This window comes from Humulus lupulus, chromosome 2 (genome assembly GCF_963169125.1).
Source record: "Humulus lupulus chromosome 2, drHumLupu1.1, whole genome shotgun sequence".
In the NCBI taxonomy this organism is placed as follows: Eukaryota; Viridiplantae; Streptophyta; class Magnoliopsida; order Rosales; family Cannabaceae; genus Humulus; species Humulus lupulus.
This window is the reverse complement of record NC_084794.1, coordinates 253,693,909-253,710,945: the sequence shown is the minus strand read 5'-3', so window position 1 is coordinate 253,710,945 and position 17,037 is coordinate 253,693,909. Positions and strand designations below refer to the sequence as shown.

Below are 17,037 nucleotides of genomic sequence, written 5' to 3'. Positions count from 1 at the left end.
CAGAGGGTACCAAAATGATACTTTGCAAAAACATAGGGTACCAAATGAGTAAATTCTCTTTTTTTTCTAAATCACCCACACAATAATTCCAACGATTCTATAAATATTTTTTATATGTATATATCAACTAAATTTATTTTTCCTTTTTGGTAATATTCTCCATTTTTTTTTTTGTCTTTCATAGTCTACATTTTATTTTATTTTTTTCCTCTATCTCTTTGTTTTTTTTTAATATTTTATTTTTTACCTTATGTTTAAATAGTTTAACAAAGCAATATATAAACAAAATAATTATGATATTGCTTCAAGAAAACATATAATGTTACTAATAAAAATAAACTTGTTTTAAATAAGTCAATCAATAAATTAGTAGTATATATGTTGAGAGATGAGATAAAAATAACAAAGGATAAATAATTAAAAAAATTGATCAAACTAAATAAATTTATGTTTTATTTATTGTGTTCGAATTCAATATCTATGAGATACATTAGTTATTGGTTTAATAATTATATGTTACAATATAGTTAATGATCGTCACAATATTATTATTTTAATATTTTTAAATTAGATTTATAAATCTTTATTACAATTATGCTAATAAAAATTATATAATATTTTTGTAAATATTAGTTACAAAAATATATTTTCTAATTATAAAACTAGTTTTAGAAACTTTTGTTACAAAAATAATTTTTTTAGTTACAATTTAATCTATTTTTAAACTAATTTTCTAAATATTAGTTACAAAAATGTAAAAGTTGTTTACCATTTAGTAATAGATGTTTACAAATTTGTAACAAATATTTACAATTGTAAAAAATATTTACAAATTTGTAATAGATTTTCATATCTTTATTAGATTTTAATGTATTTTTTATTTCATTTTAATAAAGTATTTTATAAATAATGAATATCTTAAATTTATATCTTTAAGTTGTATAGTATAAATATGATGGTTCAAGTAATTTTTTGGTACAATATGAAAAAGTATAATATTTTTATGTAAATTTTTGTTACGATTTCTTAACAATAAATTATTTTCGTAAATGTTAGTTACAAAAATGTCTTTCTTAGTTATGAAACTAGATTTGTAAAATATCGTTAAAAAAATAAAAAATTTAGTTATGAATTTGTTCGTAAGTTTTATGTGAAAAAAAAATACAATTCTAAAACTGATTTTTGTAAATATTATTTACAAACATGTAATAGATGTTTACAATTTTGTAACAGATATTTACAAGTTTGTAAACGTTGATCACAAAAAATTATATTTTACCACTTTTATTTACGATTTTAGCACTCCGTATTTACACTTTTACCCCTCTATGTTTTTATCCAAAAATTCCGTATTTTTGTAATGCACCGTATTTTTCAATTTTTTTTTTAACTTTTAGTGCATTTTTGTAGATTTCCCTTTTTCTTTCACTTTAGGAAATGTAAATTCCCCTCCCTGGAATAAAAGATCATAGATTGATCTTCTCCTTCAAGGTATCCTCCTTCCTACTGGGAATGACCTCGCCACCGACCTAATCGACGGAAAATACAACTATCGTTAACTCCTCATTGCTCTTGAGTCTATCTCCTTCTTCATTTAGGTTTGTTGTTCGCTTCTTTTAGATCTATTTCGTTTTTATTGTGTAAACACTACACGAATTTCATGTATTAGCGGCGGGGCACTCCGCCGCTAATACGCCGCGCCTAAATATTTGTTGCTAATAATGATTATTAGCGGCGGACTGACACACCCACCACTAATAATCATTTATTAGGGGCGAATATTAGTGGCGTAGCCCGCCGCTAATACCTTTGTCAGAGACATTATTATTAGCTGCGGAGTCTGCCGCTAATATTGTTTTTATAATATTTTTTAAAATAAATTTTAAATAAATTAATATTTATTAAATTTAATTATTTTAAAAAAAAAATTTATAATATAATTTAACAAAAATAAACATTTAATTAATTTAAACATAACTAACATTAAAATAAATATAAATAGCTTTAATATTTATCAACCTAGTAAATATCGCTATTGTCATTAAAAATAAATAAAGTATTAATTCAGTCCAAATATATAAACTAGTAACTAAATAAAATCATTAAGATTAATATTGAAATTGTCCTCATCTTCAACATTTTGGTTTGGCTGTGAGGACAACGGCTGTGGCGGTGGTGGTGGCTGTGGCGGTGAAGGAATATAAGGTGGGTGTGATGATCGTCCGAGCGTGAGGTCCCCAAACTGATCTCGGGGTTGTGGCTGTGGCTACGACCCGCCTCCAACCTCCCCATATCTAACATTAGGTAGTAGAGGCTGCATCGATCCTCCTGGAAAATCGGTAAAGCTAAAATATAGTGGAGGAGACTGGGAAGAGGGTCCAAAAGTGTATTGGTTTTGATACTTAGGAGGTTGTTGCGACGATACATGTGGCGGATACATTGGGTGAGGCTGGTACAGCTGCTGTGGCGGATACTGTGAAGGAGGCTGGAACTGCTGCTGTGAAGGAGGCTGATACTGCTACTGTGAAGGAGGCTGGTACTGCTGTTGTGGCGGTGTATGAAGGTCAGGATTGGCAGTGTTACTCTGAGAAGACGAACCACCTTCGGATTGTGGTGGCAAATACCTCTGCATAAAACTGTCAAACATTGGGTCATACAGTTTACTGGGATGCTCAGGTACCACAGTCTCAAACGTCTCACGAATTGCCTTCATCATCATAGCCATAATTTTCATATCTTCATTAGGCGTAGCAGCAGTATTTGCTTGGGACTGACTTTGATCTGTAGAGCTAGAGGATGTCTTTTTTGCCTTCCCTTTCGCCTTATAACCCACTCCTCTTTGGTAGTCAGATCTCTCCCTGAGTACTTTACTTAGTATCTCGTATTGATCGACCGGGGACGAATCAACGCCAGATACATTTAGAGATGCCTCACTCTGCTGTTGACTTTGCCTCTCAAGCTATGACCTCTGAACCTCTGCCGCCATTTTTTTCTGTATAAAGATAACATTATAAACAAAAATTAGAAACATTAGAAACAAGAAAACAATACTATTCACTTACATAATCTTGTTGAGCTGCCTCATTGACAAAAGATTTTGTCGATTTTCTCATATGAGCATCCCTCCAAGTATCAACAACATGCGCATCCGGGTTCTCCTGTACAAATGTAAACAAAATGTTTCAGAATGTGTTATTTTATAAAATTAAATTAACATATTGATGACGCTTAGCTGCCAACGACTTTGTGCCTTGTGTTATTACATACTTCATTTGTCTTCTGTTTGCTTGATTTTTAGCGGAACGAGCCAAAAATCCTTCGCTCAAAAACATTTCACAAATAAGCTGCCAAGCTGATAACTCTACAAAATAGAGTTATTTTACCATATTTTATATGCTAATTGTTACTTAGTTCTTGAGTTTTTAATTAACTTATTAAGTTTTTATGTAATTTTTAATTTATTAGTCTTATTGTAGTTTTCTAGATTTTTATATGTTTTTATAGATATTTTATTATAATATGTTGTAGTTTAATTATTTGAAATTTGTATTGTTAGATTATAAGTAAAAAAAATGTGATTTTATTGAACTTAATTGCCAAAGTAAATTAAATTTCAATTAATATTTTCATGGAATTAATATGAGTTATTTTATAATTGAAAATATTTAATTTTAATTTAGTTTATAATTTATTTTGTAGGAAAATTATTTCATTTGTGGCCCTTGAAAAGCAAGGAAATCAAAGGAAAAGTGGTAGTTTTGAAAGAAAGTAACAAGAAAAATAGTTTTTCTCCAAATGCCCACCAGGCCCACGCTACAGCCCAAGTGCCAAGCCCATTTCCTCCACCTCCTTCAGCTTCTCCCCAGCTGCCCCAAGACGCCACCTGTCGCAGCCATCACGCCTCTCAGCTCGCGCCACCTGTCCAAGCAGCCTTGCCCAGCCTCCACACCTTCAGCCTTCACATGCCCCAGCCTGATGCAATAAGCACATCCCTAGCCGAGTTTCTCTTCAATTTGGGCCAGCTCTCCACCACATAGCATTCGGCCCAAGCATCCCCTTCAAGCCCAACCGGCCTAACCCCCCTGCAGCCGACTGTCCCCAGCACCCAGTCGTACCAAAATCCCCTTGAGCCCATCAACTTGCTCATTTGTCCCCTATGACAAAAATGCCAACTTTTTACCCTTTTGCCTACACATTTTCACCACAACATCATCATTACACCCTATAATTTATCTCTACATACCATATTTATTTTATTTAATTAATTTAAATTGATTATTTTAATAACCTCACTTTGGCTATAAATATGGAGTTCCAAGACCATTTTAGGGTGCTTAATTTTTGGTTACTATCTTCTTTTCTCCCATTTTCTCTCTACCATTCTCTCTTCCATTTTGGGTTTTTCAAGAGCATTTTGCAAGTATGTATGTCATTTATTTTGTAATTTCTACTCTAGTTATGTGCTTCTAATCTTTTTCATAAGATTATTAAGATCATGATTAAGCAACTTGTAACTAGGTAATATTTATGTGTATGTTGATTTCCCTTGTAATGCAACAAAGTTTATGGGTTTTTCTTTTTCATATATTTCTTTCATCTTAAATATCTTGTATTTTAGATTGTTAGAACACATTTACACTTTGCTCTTCATTAGTGCATAAACATAATATTCTTTGTGTAAGATGTATCATTAAATTGTACACATCCATGCTTAGAACAAAAATATTATAAATAATGTTCATTGATTTATTTGTTATTTTATTAGATTGATTTACACTAAATTCTTTGAAATAATAATTTTGAAAAGTGAAGAAAAATCCTATCTTTTTAGAAGTAATTTGTGCTTAAAATTATAAATCTATTTAGAAAATGATAGTTTAAATTATTTTAACTATCACTAAAACTTGGGAATCAATATACTAATTAATATTATTAAACTTACATTTTGTGGATTCTAGTATCTTAATAATCTTTTCTTTTAACACTTATTTTCAACTCATTATTGCTTTATTTTTATTCTCTTAAATAGTTTTATTTTTCAATCTTTTATTTTATGTTCATAATATTAAAACTCATCAATCTTTGGAACTAGGTTAGAATTTATTACTTTTGATTTAAAATAGTTTTCTCTTTTCAATTTTAGACAACTCATTTGGGTTCGACATCCTTGCTTACACGATCACTATTCTATATGAACGATTCGTGCGCTTGCTATTTATAAATTTTTAAACATACCCGTTTTGGGTCCATCACAAGCCTCTTTAGTGCAATGGTCAGGTGGCTTAGAGAGGACATTCTCCAAATCTTTTAGTCCAACATAATGATTTTTGAAGTGTCTATGTCTATAGTTCTTTCTCTAGCGATATCTTTCCCCCATCTCCTTGTTGACAGTTGCCAGAACTGACTCACGTTGTGGATGACCGTCTATATTATAGTAATACTGCATTAAGAAAAAAAATATTAGATAACTTTGTAAATAATGGAATTAAATAATGAAAAGTACAAGATTTGTAATTTTTTTACCCTCATACGATCAAGCATTTGATCCTTAAACTGTTGAGGTACATCAGCAAAATCCAAATAATGGCCAGGACACAAAATGGAAACTAGAGTGCCCAACATGCGAATAAAAGCTTGATCCTCCTGCCCAACCACTTTGTTGGTCACAGGATCAAGCTCTAGATCCAATGGTTTCCCAGCTTTTTTCCTTCGTTCTTCAAGAACATTATTACTAGCAAGGCCACGACCTTTTCTTCTCGTCGGCGGGGCTTTAAAATTTATTAACAATAATCAGTATTAGTATTGATGTTATATTTATCTAATAATATAATTTATAAAAATAATTTTGATATGCAATATTTAACCTGACTCGCAAGATGATGGTACCCTAGAAGGATCTGGCGGGTCTTGACCCCCACCATCTCCGCCGTGATAAGTAGCTATATCAGCTGACATTATACTTCAGTTTAAAATTTATTAGTTAGTAATTAGCATTAAAATAGAAGTATATCACATTGAATTCATAATAATAATAATTACAAAGAAAAAACTTCATTATATTTAAATATATAGTTCTGTTACACAAATAGAAAAAACTAAACAGAGTAATCACTATCATTTCCATTAGTAATCGGAGACACATTTTCATCTTCACAAAACTCAACAAACAATTCATCTTCTGCATCTACAACGTCCTCATGTTCTGACATATCAGCTTCGTCGTCACCTGATAACTCTACAAAATAGAGTTATTTTACCACTTTTTATGTGCTAATTGTTGCTTAATTCTTGAGTTTTAAATTATTTATTAAGTTTTTAAGTAATTTTGAATTTATTAGTCTTATCATGATTTTATATACTTTTGTGTGTTTTTATAATTATTTTGTTGTAAAATGTTGTAGTTAATTATTTGAATTATTAGTGATAAAAAAATGTTGTATTATTGAACTTAAATGTAAAATATAATTAAGTTATAATTAATATTTTCAAAGAATTAAATTGATTTATTTTATAATTGAAAATATTGTATTATGATTTATTTTATATTTATTTTGTAGGGAATTTATGCTCTTGAAAAGCAATCAAAATGATGAAAAAATATGGTATTTTTGTGAAGAATAGCAAAGAAAATGGGCATTTTCCCAAGCAATTCGGGCCCATCAGCACAAGGCCCAATGCCAAGCTTCTCCATTCCTCTCCATTACACTGCCTCAAGTCTTCCACGCCCAACAAACCATCAACCACGTGACCCAGCAGCATCACTCCTCAAATCCAAAAGCACCAAGCTTCCTTCAGCAAATCAACATCACGCCTCCCAGCTGAAGCATCAATTTAGCCTTTTATTTATCTTGAGCCCATAAATTGTCCAAAAGCACCATTGTCCCCTTATGTCTAAAAATACCACTTTTTACCTTACTTTCTACACATTTTACCCCAAAACATCATAATTACACTCTATAATTTACCCATATTTTCCATATTATTATTAAGTTAATTAATTTAATCAATTTAATTAATTTAAATTGATTATTTTAATTTACTCATTTTGGCTATAAATAGGGAGTTTTGAAGACCATTTAGGGTGTCCATTAGGGAGAGGTTACTATACCAAAAACTCTACACATTTCAAAACCTCTCTATTCTCTTCATCTTATTCTTCTTTTTATTTTTTTCTATGTATTTTTAGAGGAAAAATTTGGGGGTTTCTCTTCCAAATTTTCCTATTTATATTTGTAATTTTTAGTGTGTATTTGCTATTCTAGTTATGAGTTTCTAATATTTTTAAGATTATTAAGGTGATGATGAAACAATATGTAACTAGATAGTGTTTATTTTGTATATTGATTTCCCATTTTGTGCAACAAAGTTTATGGAATTTTCTTCTTCAAATATATTCTTTCATCTTAAATATCATGTATTTTGGATTGTTAGCACATATTTAAACTTTGTTCTTCATTAGTGCAAATACATAATATTCTTTGTGTAAGATGTGTCATTAAATTGTACACATCCATGCTTAGAACAAAAATATTATGTTTTGCCTTATAAATAATGTTCATTGATTTATTTATTATTTCATTAGATTGATTTACACTAAATGCTTTGAAATTATAACTTTGAAAAGTGAAGAAAAATCTTATCTTTTTGGAAGAAATTTGTGCTTCAAATTATAAATCTATTTAGAAAATGATAGTTTGATTTATCTTAACTATCACTAAAACTTGGGAATCAATGTACTTATAAATATTATTGAACTTATATTATGTGGATTATAATCCTTAATAATCTTATTTTACCATCTTGATTTCTAATATTAATTTATTTTTATGTATTGTCTTAAATTTCTTTATTATTGTATCTTATTAGATTTTATTGTCACAAATTCTCATCAATCTTTGGAAATAGGTTAGAATTTATTACTTTTGATTTAAAATAGTTCTCTTTTCGATTTAGACAACTCATTTGGGTTCGACATCCTTGCTTACACGATCACTATTCTTTATGAATGATTCGTGCGCTTGCAATTTATAAATTTTTAAACATACCCATTTTGGGTCCATCATCACCCTCTTCAACAGCTCCAACATATGCAGCAGGTTGATCAGATTGCATAATCAACTCTCCGAGGTCCACAGTCAACACAAAATTTGATGAGCTTGTTTCATGTACAATATCAATAACATCATTAACCTCATCAGAATTGTCCTTAATGTCCCAAATCTGTCGATGATTCACATCTTCTACAACTTTCCAATCACGACCTCTAAGTAAATCATCGAGATAGAAAACTTGGTTAGCTTGAGTAGCAAGTATGTACGGCTCATCTTTGTACCATTCACCATTGACATTTATACTGGTGATATTATTTTCAATGGCTGTTTTCTTCATTCTTGGATTTGTATTAAACCATTTGCACCGAAATAATGCCACTGAATATGCACCAGTGAAAGAAAGTATCACTACTTCTTCAAGTGTGCCATAATAATTAAAACCTTCTATTCCGGCAACAGACACTCCACTATTCTGTGTGGTGCGCTTTTTGTCTCGATCGTGTGCAATAAATCGAACACTATTGACTATACAACCTTGGTAAAAGGTTGACAAATGATCTGACCCAGATGCTAAAGCTAACAGTTCATTACCATTTTCCAAAGACCCAAGCTTGTGCAAGTCATATATCTAAATACATAAAATGATATTAGATTCACAAAATATACCATTAATAAAATCACTGTTCAAAGTTCAAAGCTACCATTTTATGAAACCACGAACGAAAATTTTTCCTATGCAAACGATCATGATCACCATCTGGGTATTTTTGTTTAATCTCTTGTAGGTGTTCGCTGTTAATTAGAATAATGTTACGATTCTTGATAACAAAAACTGATAATAACCACACATGTTCTAATTTATAAGAGAATAAACTTACTCTAAATAAGGCTCAATTTCAGGAGAATTCTCAAGTATGAACCACTCAGCTATTTCACGAGTATTATGATCGAGAGTCTTCAAAGTTCCCTTTGTGAGTGGACGACATTGAGATTGGAAAACTGTAAGATTTCGTGGGATATAAGTTGCATCTTCATTTCGATCAAGACGGTTAAATCTTGTTTCAATGTCTTTGAAATACATTGAACAAAATGTCAAAGCCTCATATGCAACATAGCCTTCGGCGATCGACCCTTCAGGGCGAGTTTTATTTCCCACATAATTCTTTAATTTTTTCATGTATCTTTCAAAAGGATACATCCACCTCATAAATACCGGGCCACCCAATATTGCTTCTTCTGACAAATGTAATACCAAATGAATCATTATGTCAAAAAAAGTTGGAGGAAAAATCAACTCCATCTTGCACAATATCTGAATAAGATCATTTTGTGCTTCCTCCATATCTTTAACATTTAAAGTCCTCGAACATATTTGCCTGAAGAAATTGCACAATTCTGCAATAGTGGTCGATATGGATTTTGGAAGAAACTTGCGAACACCGAGAGAAAGTAATCGTTGCATTATCACATGACAATCGTGTGACTTCAACCCAATAATATTTGTATCATTCTCGGACACTTTCTTCTTCAAATTTGAACAAAAGCCATCTGGAAATCTAACTCCTTTTATAAACTGACAAAACTGTTACCTCTGCGCCAGAGTTAACATATAAGGAGCGTGCGGTTTCATCAGCTTCCCATTCTCATCTTCATAAATCCATAATGATTCTCTCACACCCATCTTTTTCAAATCATGTCTGGCATTAGTGGTGTCCTTAGATTTATCATTGTCTAAGAAGGTGCCAAGGAGAATATCACACACATTCTTCTCAACATGCATGACATCTATATTGTGATAAAATTTGTTTGTACACCAATACTCAAGCTCGTAAAAAATATTTTTTTTCCTCCAATTACCTTCATATACTCCTCTTTTACGTTTCACATCCCCAAACTGGACATGTTTTCCTGGAACTTGCGCTGCAAGAGCATTAACTTGTTCTAGTATATCGTCACAAGTAAACTGTCTCGGAGGACGTCTTCTCTCAACTTCTCCATCGAACTCTTTGTCTCTTCTCATTCGATGAGTACTTGGCAAGAATCTTCTGTGACCAACATAAGATGTCTTACCGATCACTCGGATGGACGTTTTGTCCTCATTGCACGTAGGACAAGCTTTGTATCCCTGACCACTCCATCCAGAAAAACTACTGCGAGCTGGAAAATCGTTCACTGTCCACAAAAGGGATGCCCGCATCTTGAACATCCTGTTGGTCGTACTATCTCTTGTATTAACTCCGTTAACCCACAGATCCTTCAACTCATCCACCAATGGTCTCAGAAATACATCCATGTCCTTACGGGGTGATTTTGGCCCAGGAATAAGGAGGGTCAACATGAAATAATTGTCTTTCATGCACAACAAAGGTGGCAGATTATAGTTTGCCAACACCACAAGCCACATGCTGTATGCAAGGTTCATGTTTCCAAATGGATTAAATCCATCAGCAGCTAAGCCCAGACGAACATTTCTGGGATCCCTTGAAAAATTAGGATGCTTGGCATCAAAGTCCTTCCACGCAGAGCCGTCCACCGGGTGTCGCATCACCCCTTCATCTTTTGATTTCCCGGCGTGATGCCATATCCTGTGTTTCGCTGTAATCCTTGAACTGTATAATCTTTTCAACCAAGGGGTCAACGGAAAGTAACGCATCACCTTGTGTGGCACTTTTTTCCTTTCGTCATTTCGGAAGTAATCCATCTACTACTTCCGCATACTGGACATGTCTCTTTAGGTGCATGCTCATTGTAAAATAAGCAGCAATCATACTGACACACATGAATGGACTCGTATCCCAACCCTAATTTTTTCAATCTCTTTTTCGCCTCGTAGTACGACCCGGGGATTTTGTTTTCCTTAGGAAATGCAAGCCTTAACAACTTTAGCAATTCATCAAATATGTTGTTAGGCATCTTCCCTCTAACTTTTAGATGCAATAACTTTGCTAAAAAGTTCAGGGATGAAATCCAATCACATCCAGGATACAACTCCGCTTCAATCTCCTCAAATAACTCGTCATAATACTGACTCCCACCGGGATCCCTTTCTACTTCCTCAGTTGTCGGTAAAAGGAAGTCTTCCACAACGTGAATCATCTCATCGTCTTCATTCTCATCAACCACCTCATCAGCAACAATTTCTTCCACCTCACCATGAAAAATCCACTTATCATAAGCTTGATGAAAGCCCCTATCGAATACGTGTGTCCGAACCACATCTAAAGATTCAAATCTATTATTATTGCATCTCACACACGGGCACCTAATTCGTCCATCAGAATCTTTATGTTCCGACGCCATCCTCAAAAAATCTTGGAGACCATTCCAATATTCTTGACAACCACGATTTCTCAATGTTGTCCAAGTCTTGTCAATCGCCATCTAAAGTGTTATAAGAGTGTGAGTTTTAGTAATGTGAATAGAAATGGATAACAAAGGAGATTTGTTACTATTTTTTAAATCTTATGCAATATTATAATATCTTATGCTATTTTATGATGTTTTATTAGATAATGTTATTTATAAATTATTAAAAATTAATCAAAAAATAAATTATTATTTATATAATTATTTATTCTTAATTTTTAAAACTTTTATTAAATATAATTATCAATTTCTATATTCATGTAATTTATATTAAATAATGTTATTCAATAAACAAATTAAATTAAATTATTTAATTAGACAATATTATATCAAACTTTTATTATTTAATTAATCAAATTAATAAAAAACAATTAAAAATAAATTATTATTTATTCATAATTTTTTAAAATTTTATTAAATATAATTATCAATTTCTATATTCATGTAATTTATATTAAACAATGTTATTCAATAAACAAATTAAATTAAATTATTTAATTAAATAATATTATATCAAACTTTTATTATTTAATTAATTAAATTATTAAAAATTAATCAAAAAATAAATTATTATTTATATAATTATTTATTCTTAATTTTTAAAACTTTTATTGAATATAATTATCAATTTCTATATTCATGTAATTTATATTAAATAATGTTATTCAATAAACAAATTAAATTAAATTATTTAATTAGATAATATTATATCAAATTTTTATTATTTAATTAATTAAATTATTAAAAATTAATTAAAAATAAATTATTATTTATTCATAATTTTTTAAAATTTTATTAAATATAATTATCAATTAATTTATTAATTTTTCCTTGAGAAACTTAATATATTTATCCATTAATATATTTATTAATTTTTCCATTTAATTTTTTCTTATAAAATAATATATATATATATATAAACATTAGTGAAATAACTATTGTTCATTGAAAACAATTCATCAAATGGTTTCCTATATTCTCATTTTTTTTAAACAAAAAATAAACAACAATATCAAAATGTCTCAAGTCTGTGTAATACATATTGAATATGATTTTTTAGAAATTGTATTACTTACAATTCTCAGAACACAGAGAAAAAAAAATTGATAAAATCCAACCAATTCATAATTGATAAAAGTTCAATTTTAGAATCTAAAAATTACAAAATATAAACATTGAAATTTTGTAATAAAAAATAATAATAAAATTCATTTGCAACACCCGACTACTAACTGAGAAATAAAAACGAAAAAGAGAGGAAAATGGACAAACAAATCAATTTGACGATACATACATATTATTAACATATATCCTTCATTTCTAGAATGTACTTTATATATATATTATCTTATATCAGAGAACACTATAATTAGAGTCAATATATTTGAAAAATGTGTCAAGAAACGTCCTACCTCGAAAAACTTGAAGTTTGGCTCCAAAGTGAAATAGATGCCCTCTTGAGTCAATAAAGAACGAATAACAAGATAAAACCTCTCTGCCATAGATGACACTAATTTTAACAAGGGCATTATAGAAATAGGAACTATGTAGCAATTGAAAATGAAATGTAACTTACGACGAAGGCGGCGACTGTGGGTGTTTCTCGCCAAGGGTGATGCTTCCACTGGTTCGGTGTTTCTCGGCGGTTTCGTCTGGTTAGAGAGAGCAGACGGAGAAGAGAGAATGTGAGAGGCGAGGAAGAAGGGATGCGATGAAATTTTAAACTGCTCAAGAGCATTAGCGGCGGGTCTCGCCGCTATTATTAGTCCCCGTGGCTAATATTATTATTAGCGGCGGGTAGTCCGCAGCTAATAATAGTAATTACCCGCCGCTAATATTATAAGTGGCGGTAAGTCGGCGGCTAATAATAGTAATTACCCGCCGCTAATAATAGTAGCGGCGGGTAGTCCGCGGCTAATAATAGTAATTACCCGCCGCTAATAATAATTAAAAAATTCTCGGGCTTTTTTATTACGTCTATTGGCGGCGGACTATACGCCGCTAATATATATAGATATTTTATATTTTTTAAAATACTCAAATATTATTAGCGGCGGACACCCTTGTCCGCCGCTAATAGTCTCTCTAATGGCGGCGGACTGAGCCCACCGCTAATGACCACGCCGCAAATGCCTATAATTGTTGTAGTGTATGCTCATGAACAGTTGTAACATGTCATCAGATCATAAGGCACACGCCTAGCAGATATAGCCCTATTCCAGCAGGCAAATGAGTTCACGTAATGTTGAGTATAACACATCAACCAATGACCATAACAGTTATCCAGGGTTTTTAGCACCTAGAAAAATAATAAATTTTGTAGTGATTTAAGAAAAAATAAGTAAAATTACTAGGAGAATACATACTAAAGTAACTTTCTTTTTCCATTTTCCTTTTACATAAAATAATGTTCCTTGAATTATTAGACTGAAAAATCGTTAATACATAGAAATGAATATTATGCATATAAATTTACTAATTTGAATATATGTCAACTTTTGCACTATCATTACATTTGAATTAGGCTTTTTTAAGAGTTTAAGAAATAATTAACATTTTTAAGAAAAAAAAAAGTGAAATAGTGCATTTTAAGCTAATTGTGCATTTTTTTTTCTTCTTTCTAAATACCATATAAAAATTTGTGAAAATTTATCTATGGTAGCGAATTAGTGTAAATAATCTAAAACCAGTGCTAGTAAAAAAACCAAAAAATAAAACAAAAACAAAAATTAATTCCTTCAATTTTGTTGGTGTGGAAATAAGAAAATCATTACAAAATCTGGGATACAAATGACCATAATAAGCAAAAACAAATTTGTAAATAACTTGGTAATATTCCTAAGCAAATTTAAAATTTTAAAAATCTTAAAACTAGCAATATATATTCTAGATCCCATTTCCCCCCATGAACCTCTTCCAAAACCAATGTTTCTTCCAAACCAACTCTGTCATTTCTTCAATCGGAACGTTCTTAGTCTCAGGAACCAAAAATATCACAAACAGAGACATTACCAAAACCCAACCCGAAAAGAACAAGAAGATCCCAAATTTGAAGTGGCAAAGCATGGACAAGAATGCCTGAGCTATAATAAAGGTGAAAAGCATATTCACGAACACAGTCACACTCTGGCCGGCCGACCTTGTTTCGAGTGGGAAAGTCTCACTAGGGATGAGCCAACCGAGGGGCCCCCACGACCAGGCGAAGCCCGATACGAAGGTGCACACCATGATCACCACTAGCATTGCCAGCCCCTTGCTCATTTCGTCGGAGTGGTCCTTGAGTTTTAGCCCTAGGATCACAGCGATCACCGTCTGGGATAGGAACATCTGAACTCCGGCTTCTAAAAGGAGAACTCTCCGCCCGACTTTGTCCACCGAGTAGATCGATACGACGGTGGAGAGAACGTTCACGGCACCGGTTATGACAGCGGAGTAGAGTGAAGCGTCGGCACCGAAACCTAGTGTGTTGAATAGAACTGGCGCGTAGAACATGATTGCGTTTATGCCTGTGAATTGCTGGAAGATCTGTACGTACGTATATAATTAAATATGTCTTTATTAGTTATGATTGGTTATAAAATTAAGTATAATTCAATATATAGCTCTCTTTTCTCTCTCTTTATTATTTTTCAAGCAAACAATTTATCTTTTTTCTTATCTTTCCTCTTATTTTGTAAGAATTATGAAAATATATAAATTAGTCTATTATATATATGTGTGTGTGTAGTCGATCGTGAGAGAGGAGTACTAGTGATAACCTGCAAGAAAATAGCGATGATGAGCTGAGGACGACTTGAGCGGTGAAGGAGATTTTTAAAAGGGTGTTTGACTAGTTTAGCAGAACGACTGGCCTCGACGATGTCAAGAAATTCAGCATCGACGTTGTTAGTTCCTCTTATCTTTCTCAGAACAGCCTTCCCTTCCTCTAAACGACCTCGTTCTATCAAGCTGTTGGGAGTGTCCACCACAAATAACGCCCCCAATGTCAGCAACACTGCTGGAATTCCTGCCAATGCCAGTGACAGCCTCCATCCCCATCCTCCTTGGATTCTGCATATGTTTTTAATTAATTATATATTAAGATTAATTATCTTCATTAATCTACATTATGAATAATATATATATATATATGTTTGTATTACACATTACCTGGCAGTGCCATAATTAATAAGGTTTGCAAAGAGAATGCCGATTGTGACATTAAGCTGGAATAAGATGTTTAGTGCTCCGCGAATCCTCGTTGGTGCAATCTCAGACAGAAACAATGGCACGGCCTGTTATATATATATATATATATATATATAATTGAAATTAGCAGATGTATAATTATTTAAGAAATTAAATATCTTATTAATCATATATAGTGATTCTGATATATCCAAAGAATTATATAAAAACAGCAAAAAAAAAAAGTGATAATATATAGGGAAAAAGAATAGAAATTTTTTTAAATAACAATCTATAATATTATTAAAAAAATTATGGAGAGTTTGCTAGGCCAAGTATTTTTTTTTATGGAAATAACATATGTCGTGTATAATTATTTAGTATATATAACAATAAATTAAATAATTAATTAAGACAGAAAAAAATGAAATAAAAAATAGGAAAGTACAAATAATAATTATTTAGGATTGATTGTTGTAATAGAATGTTTCAATATATCCTAATAACTACTTGAAGTTTTGTATAACTAATAAACAAACAAAATTACCGATTAAATTGCAATAGATTTTTAAATACATGGATAAATATATATATATATATATATGTATAAGAAATAAACCTGGTTAGCAAAACCGACTCCACAACCAAGCATGATCCTGCCAAGAACAAGCATGAGGAAGTTGATGGCAAGAGCATTGAGAAGGGTGCCGACTATAAAGAAAATGCCGGCAATCAACATGGTCAGCCTACGCCCGAGCTGTCTGGTGGTGTAAGACGCAGCGAATGTCGCAATCAAAGCAGCCAGGTACAGCGACGACGTGAACATTTGCAGCCCTTCGTTGTCGTATTTACAATAATTGCTATCTACTAATTCTTTCTCTTGAGTCCTCTTGTACACCAACGGGAAAAACTTTTTCAAGAAATCCGGCATAGCTGTCACACCCCCTTTATTTTTTTTCCCCAATTAAACAACATGTTAGTTAATTAATAATTATATATCATCATATAAAATATTCAAAAAACGCATACCTGAAATTCCAACATCGTAACCAAACATAAGACCGCCGGTGGCCGCCATTATACAAGAAATAACGACAATGGGAGTGATCTTCGCTTCATATTCTATTCCTCCGGCCGCCGTACTCAATCCTCCTACTGCCATAGTTGATGTGATAATAACTAAAGTCTTTTTTAATCAATAACTGATTTGTGGGAAATAATTAAGCATTAGGGGTGAAAACGACACAGTGTAAGATAAAAAAAAGATCTCTAAAGGAGAGGACAGGGAATGGAGATGAGTTATATGTAATTGAATTATAGGAGCCTTTAGAGAGATTAGTGAGTATTTATAACTACATTATTAGAAGAAATCTACATAGGTGACAGCTAGGTTATAGCTAAAGATAAGGATAATGGTAAATGAATAGGAGTAAATACAGATCATATCATATAT

At 31.7% G+C, this 17,037-nt stretch overlaps 1 protein-coding gene across 2 annotated transcripts; it reads right to left on the bottom strand.

Annotated features, from left to right (window-relative positions):
• Positions 1 to 7,262: 7,262 nt before the first annotated feature.
• LOC133816646 (sugar transport protein 13-like) lies at positions 7,263 to 16,746 on the bottom strand. Of its 2 annotated transcripts, XM_062249021.1 has the most exons (6): positions 16,614 to 16,746; positions 16,204 to 16,529; positions 15,567 to 15,691; positions 15,176 to 15,467; positions 14,312 to 14,942; positions 7,263 to 7,303 (listed from the first exon to the last, which is right to left on the bottom strand). In XM_062249021.1, the coding sequence occupies exons 1-6, from the start codon at positions 16,744 to 16,746 to the stop codon at positions 7,263 to 7,265; spliced, it is 1,548 nt and encodes a 515-aa protein (XP_062105005.1). The 2 variants fall into 2 exon arrangements, with proteins under 2 accessions (XP_062105005.1, XP_062105006.1); XM_062249022.1 differs by lacking the exon at positions 7,263 to 7,303 and having other exon boundaries at positions 14,090 to 14,942.
• Between the last annotated feature and the right edge of the window lie 291 nt (positions 16,747 to 17,037).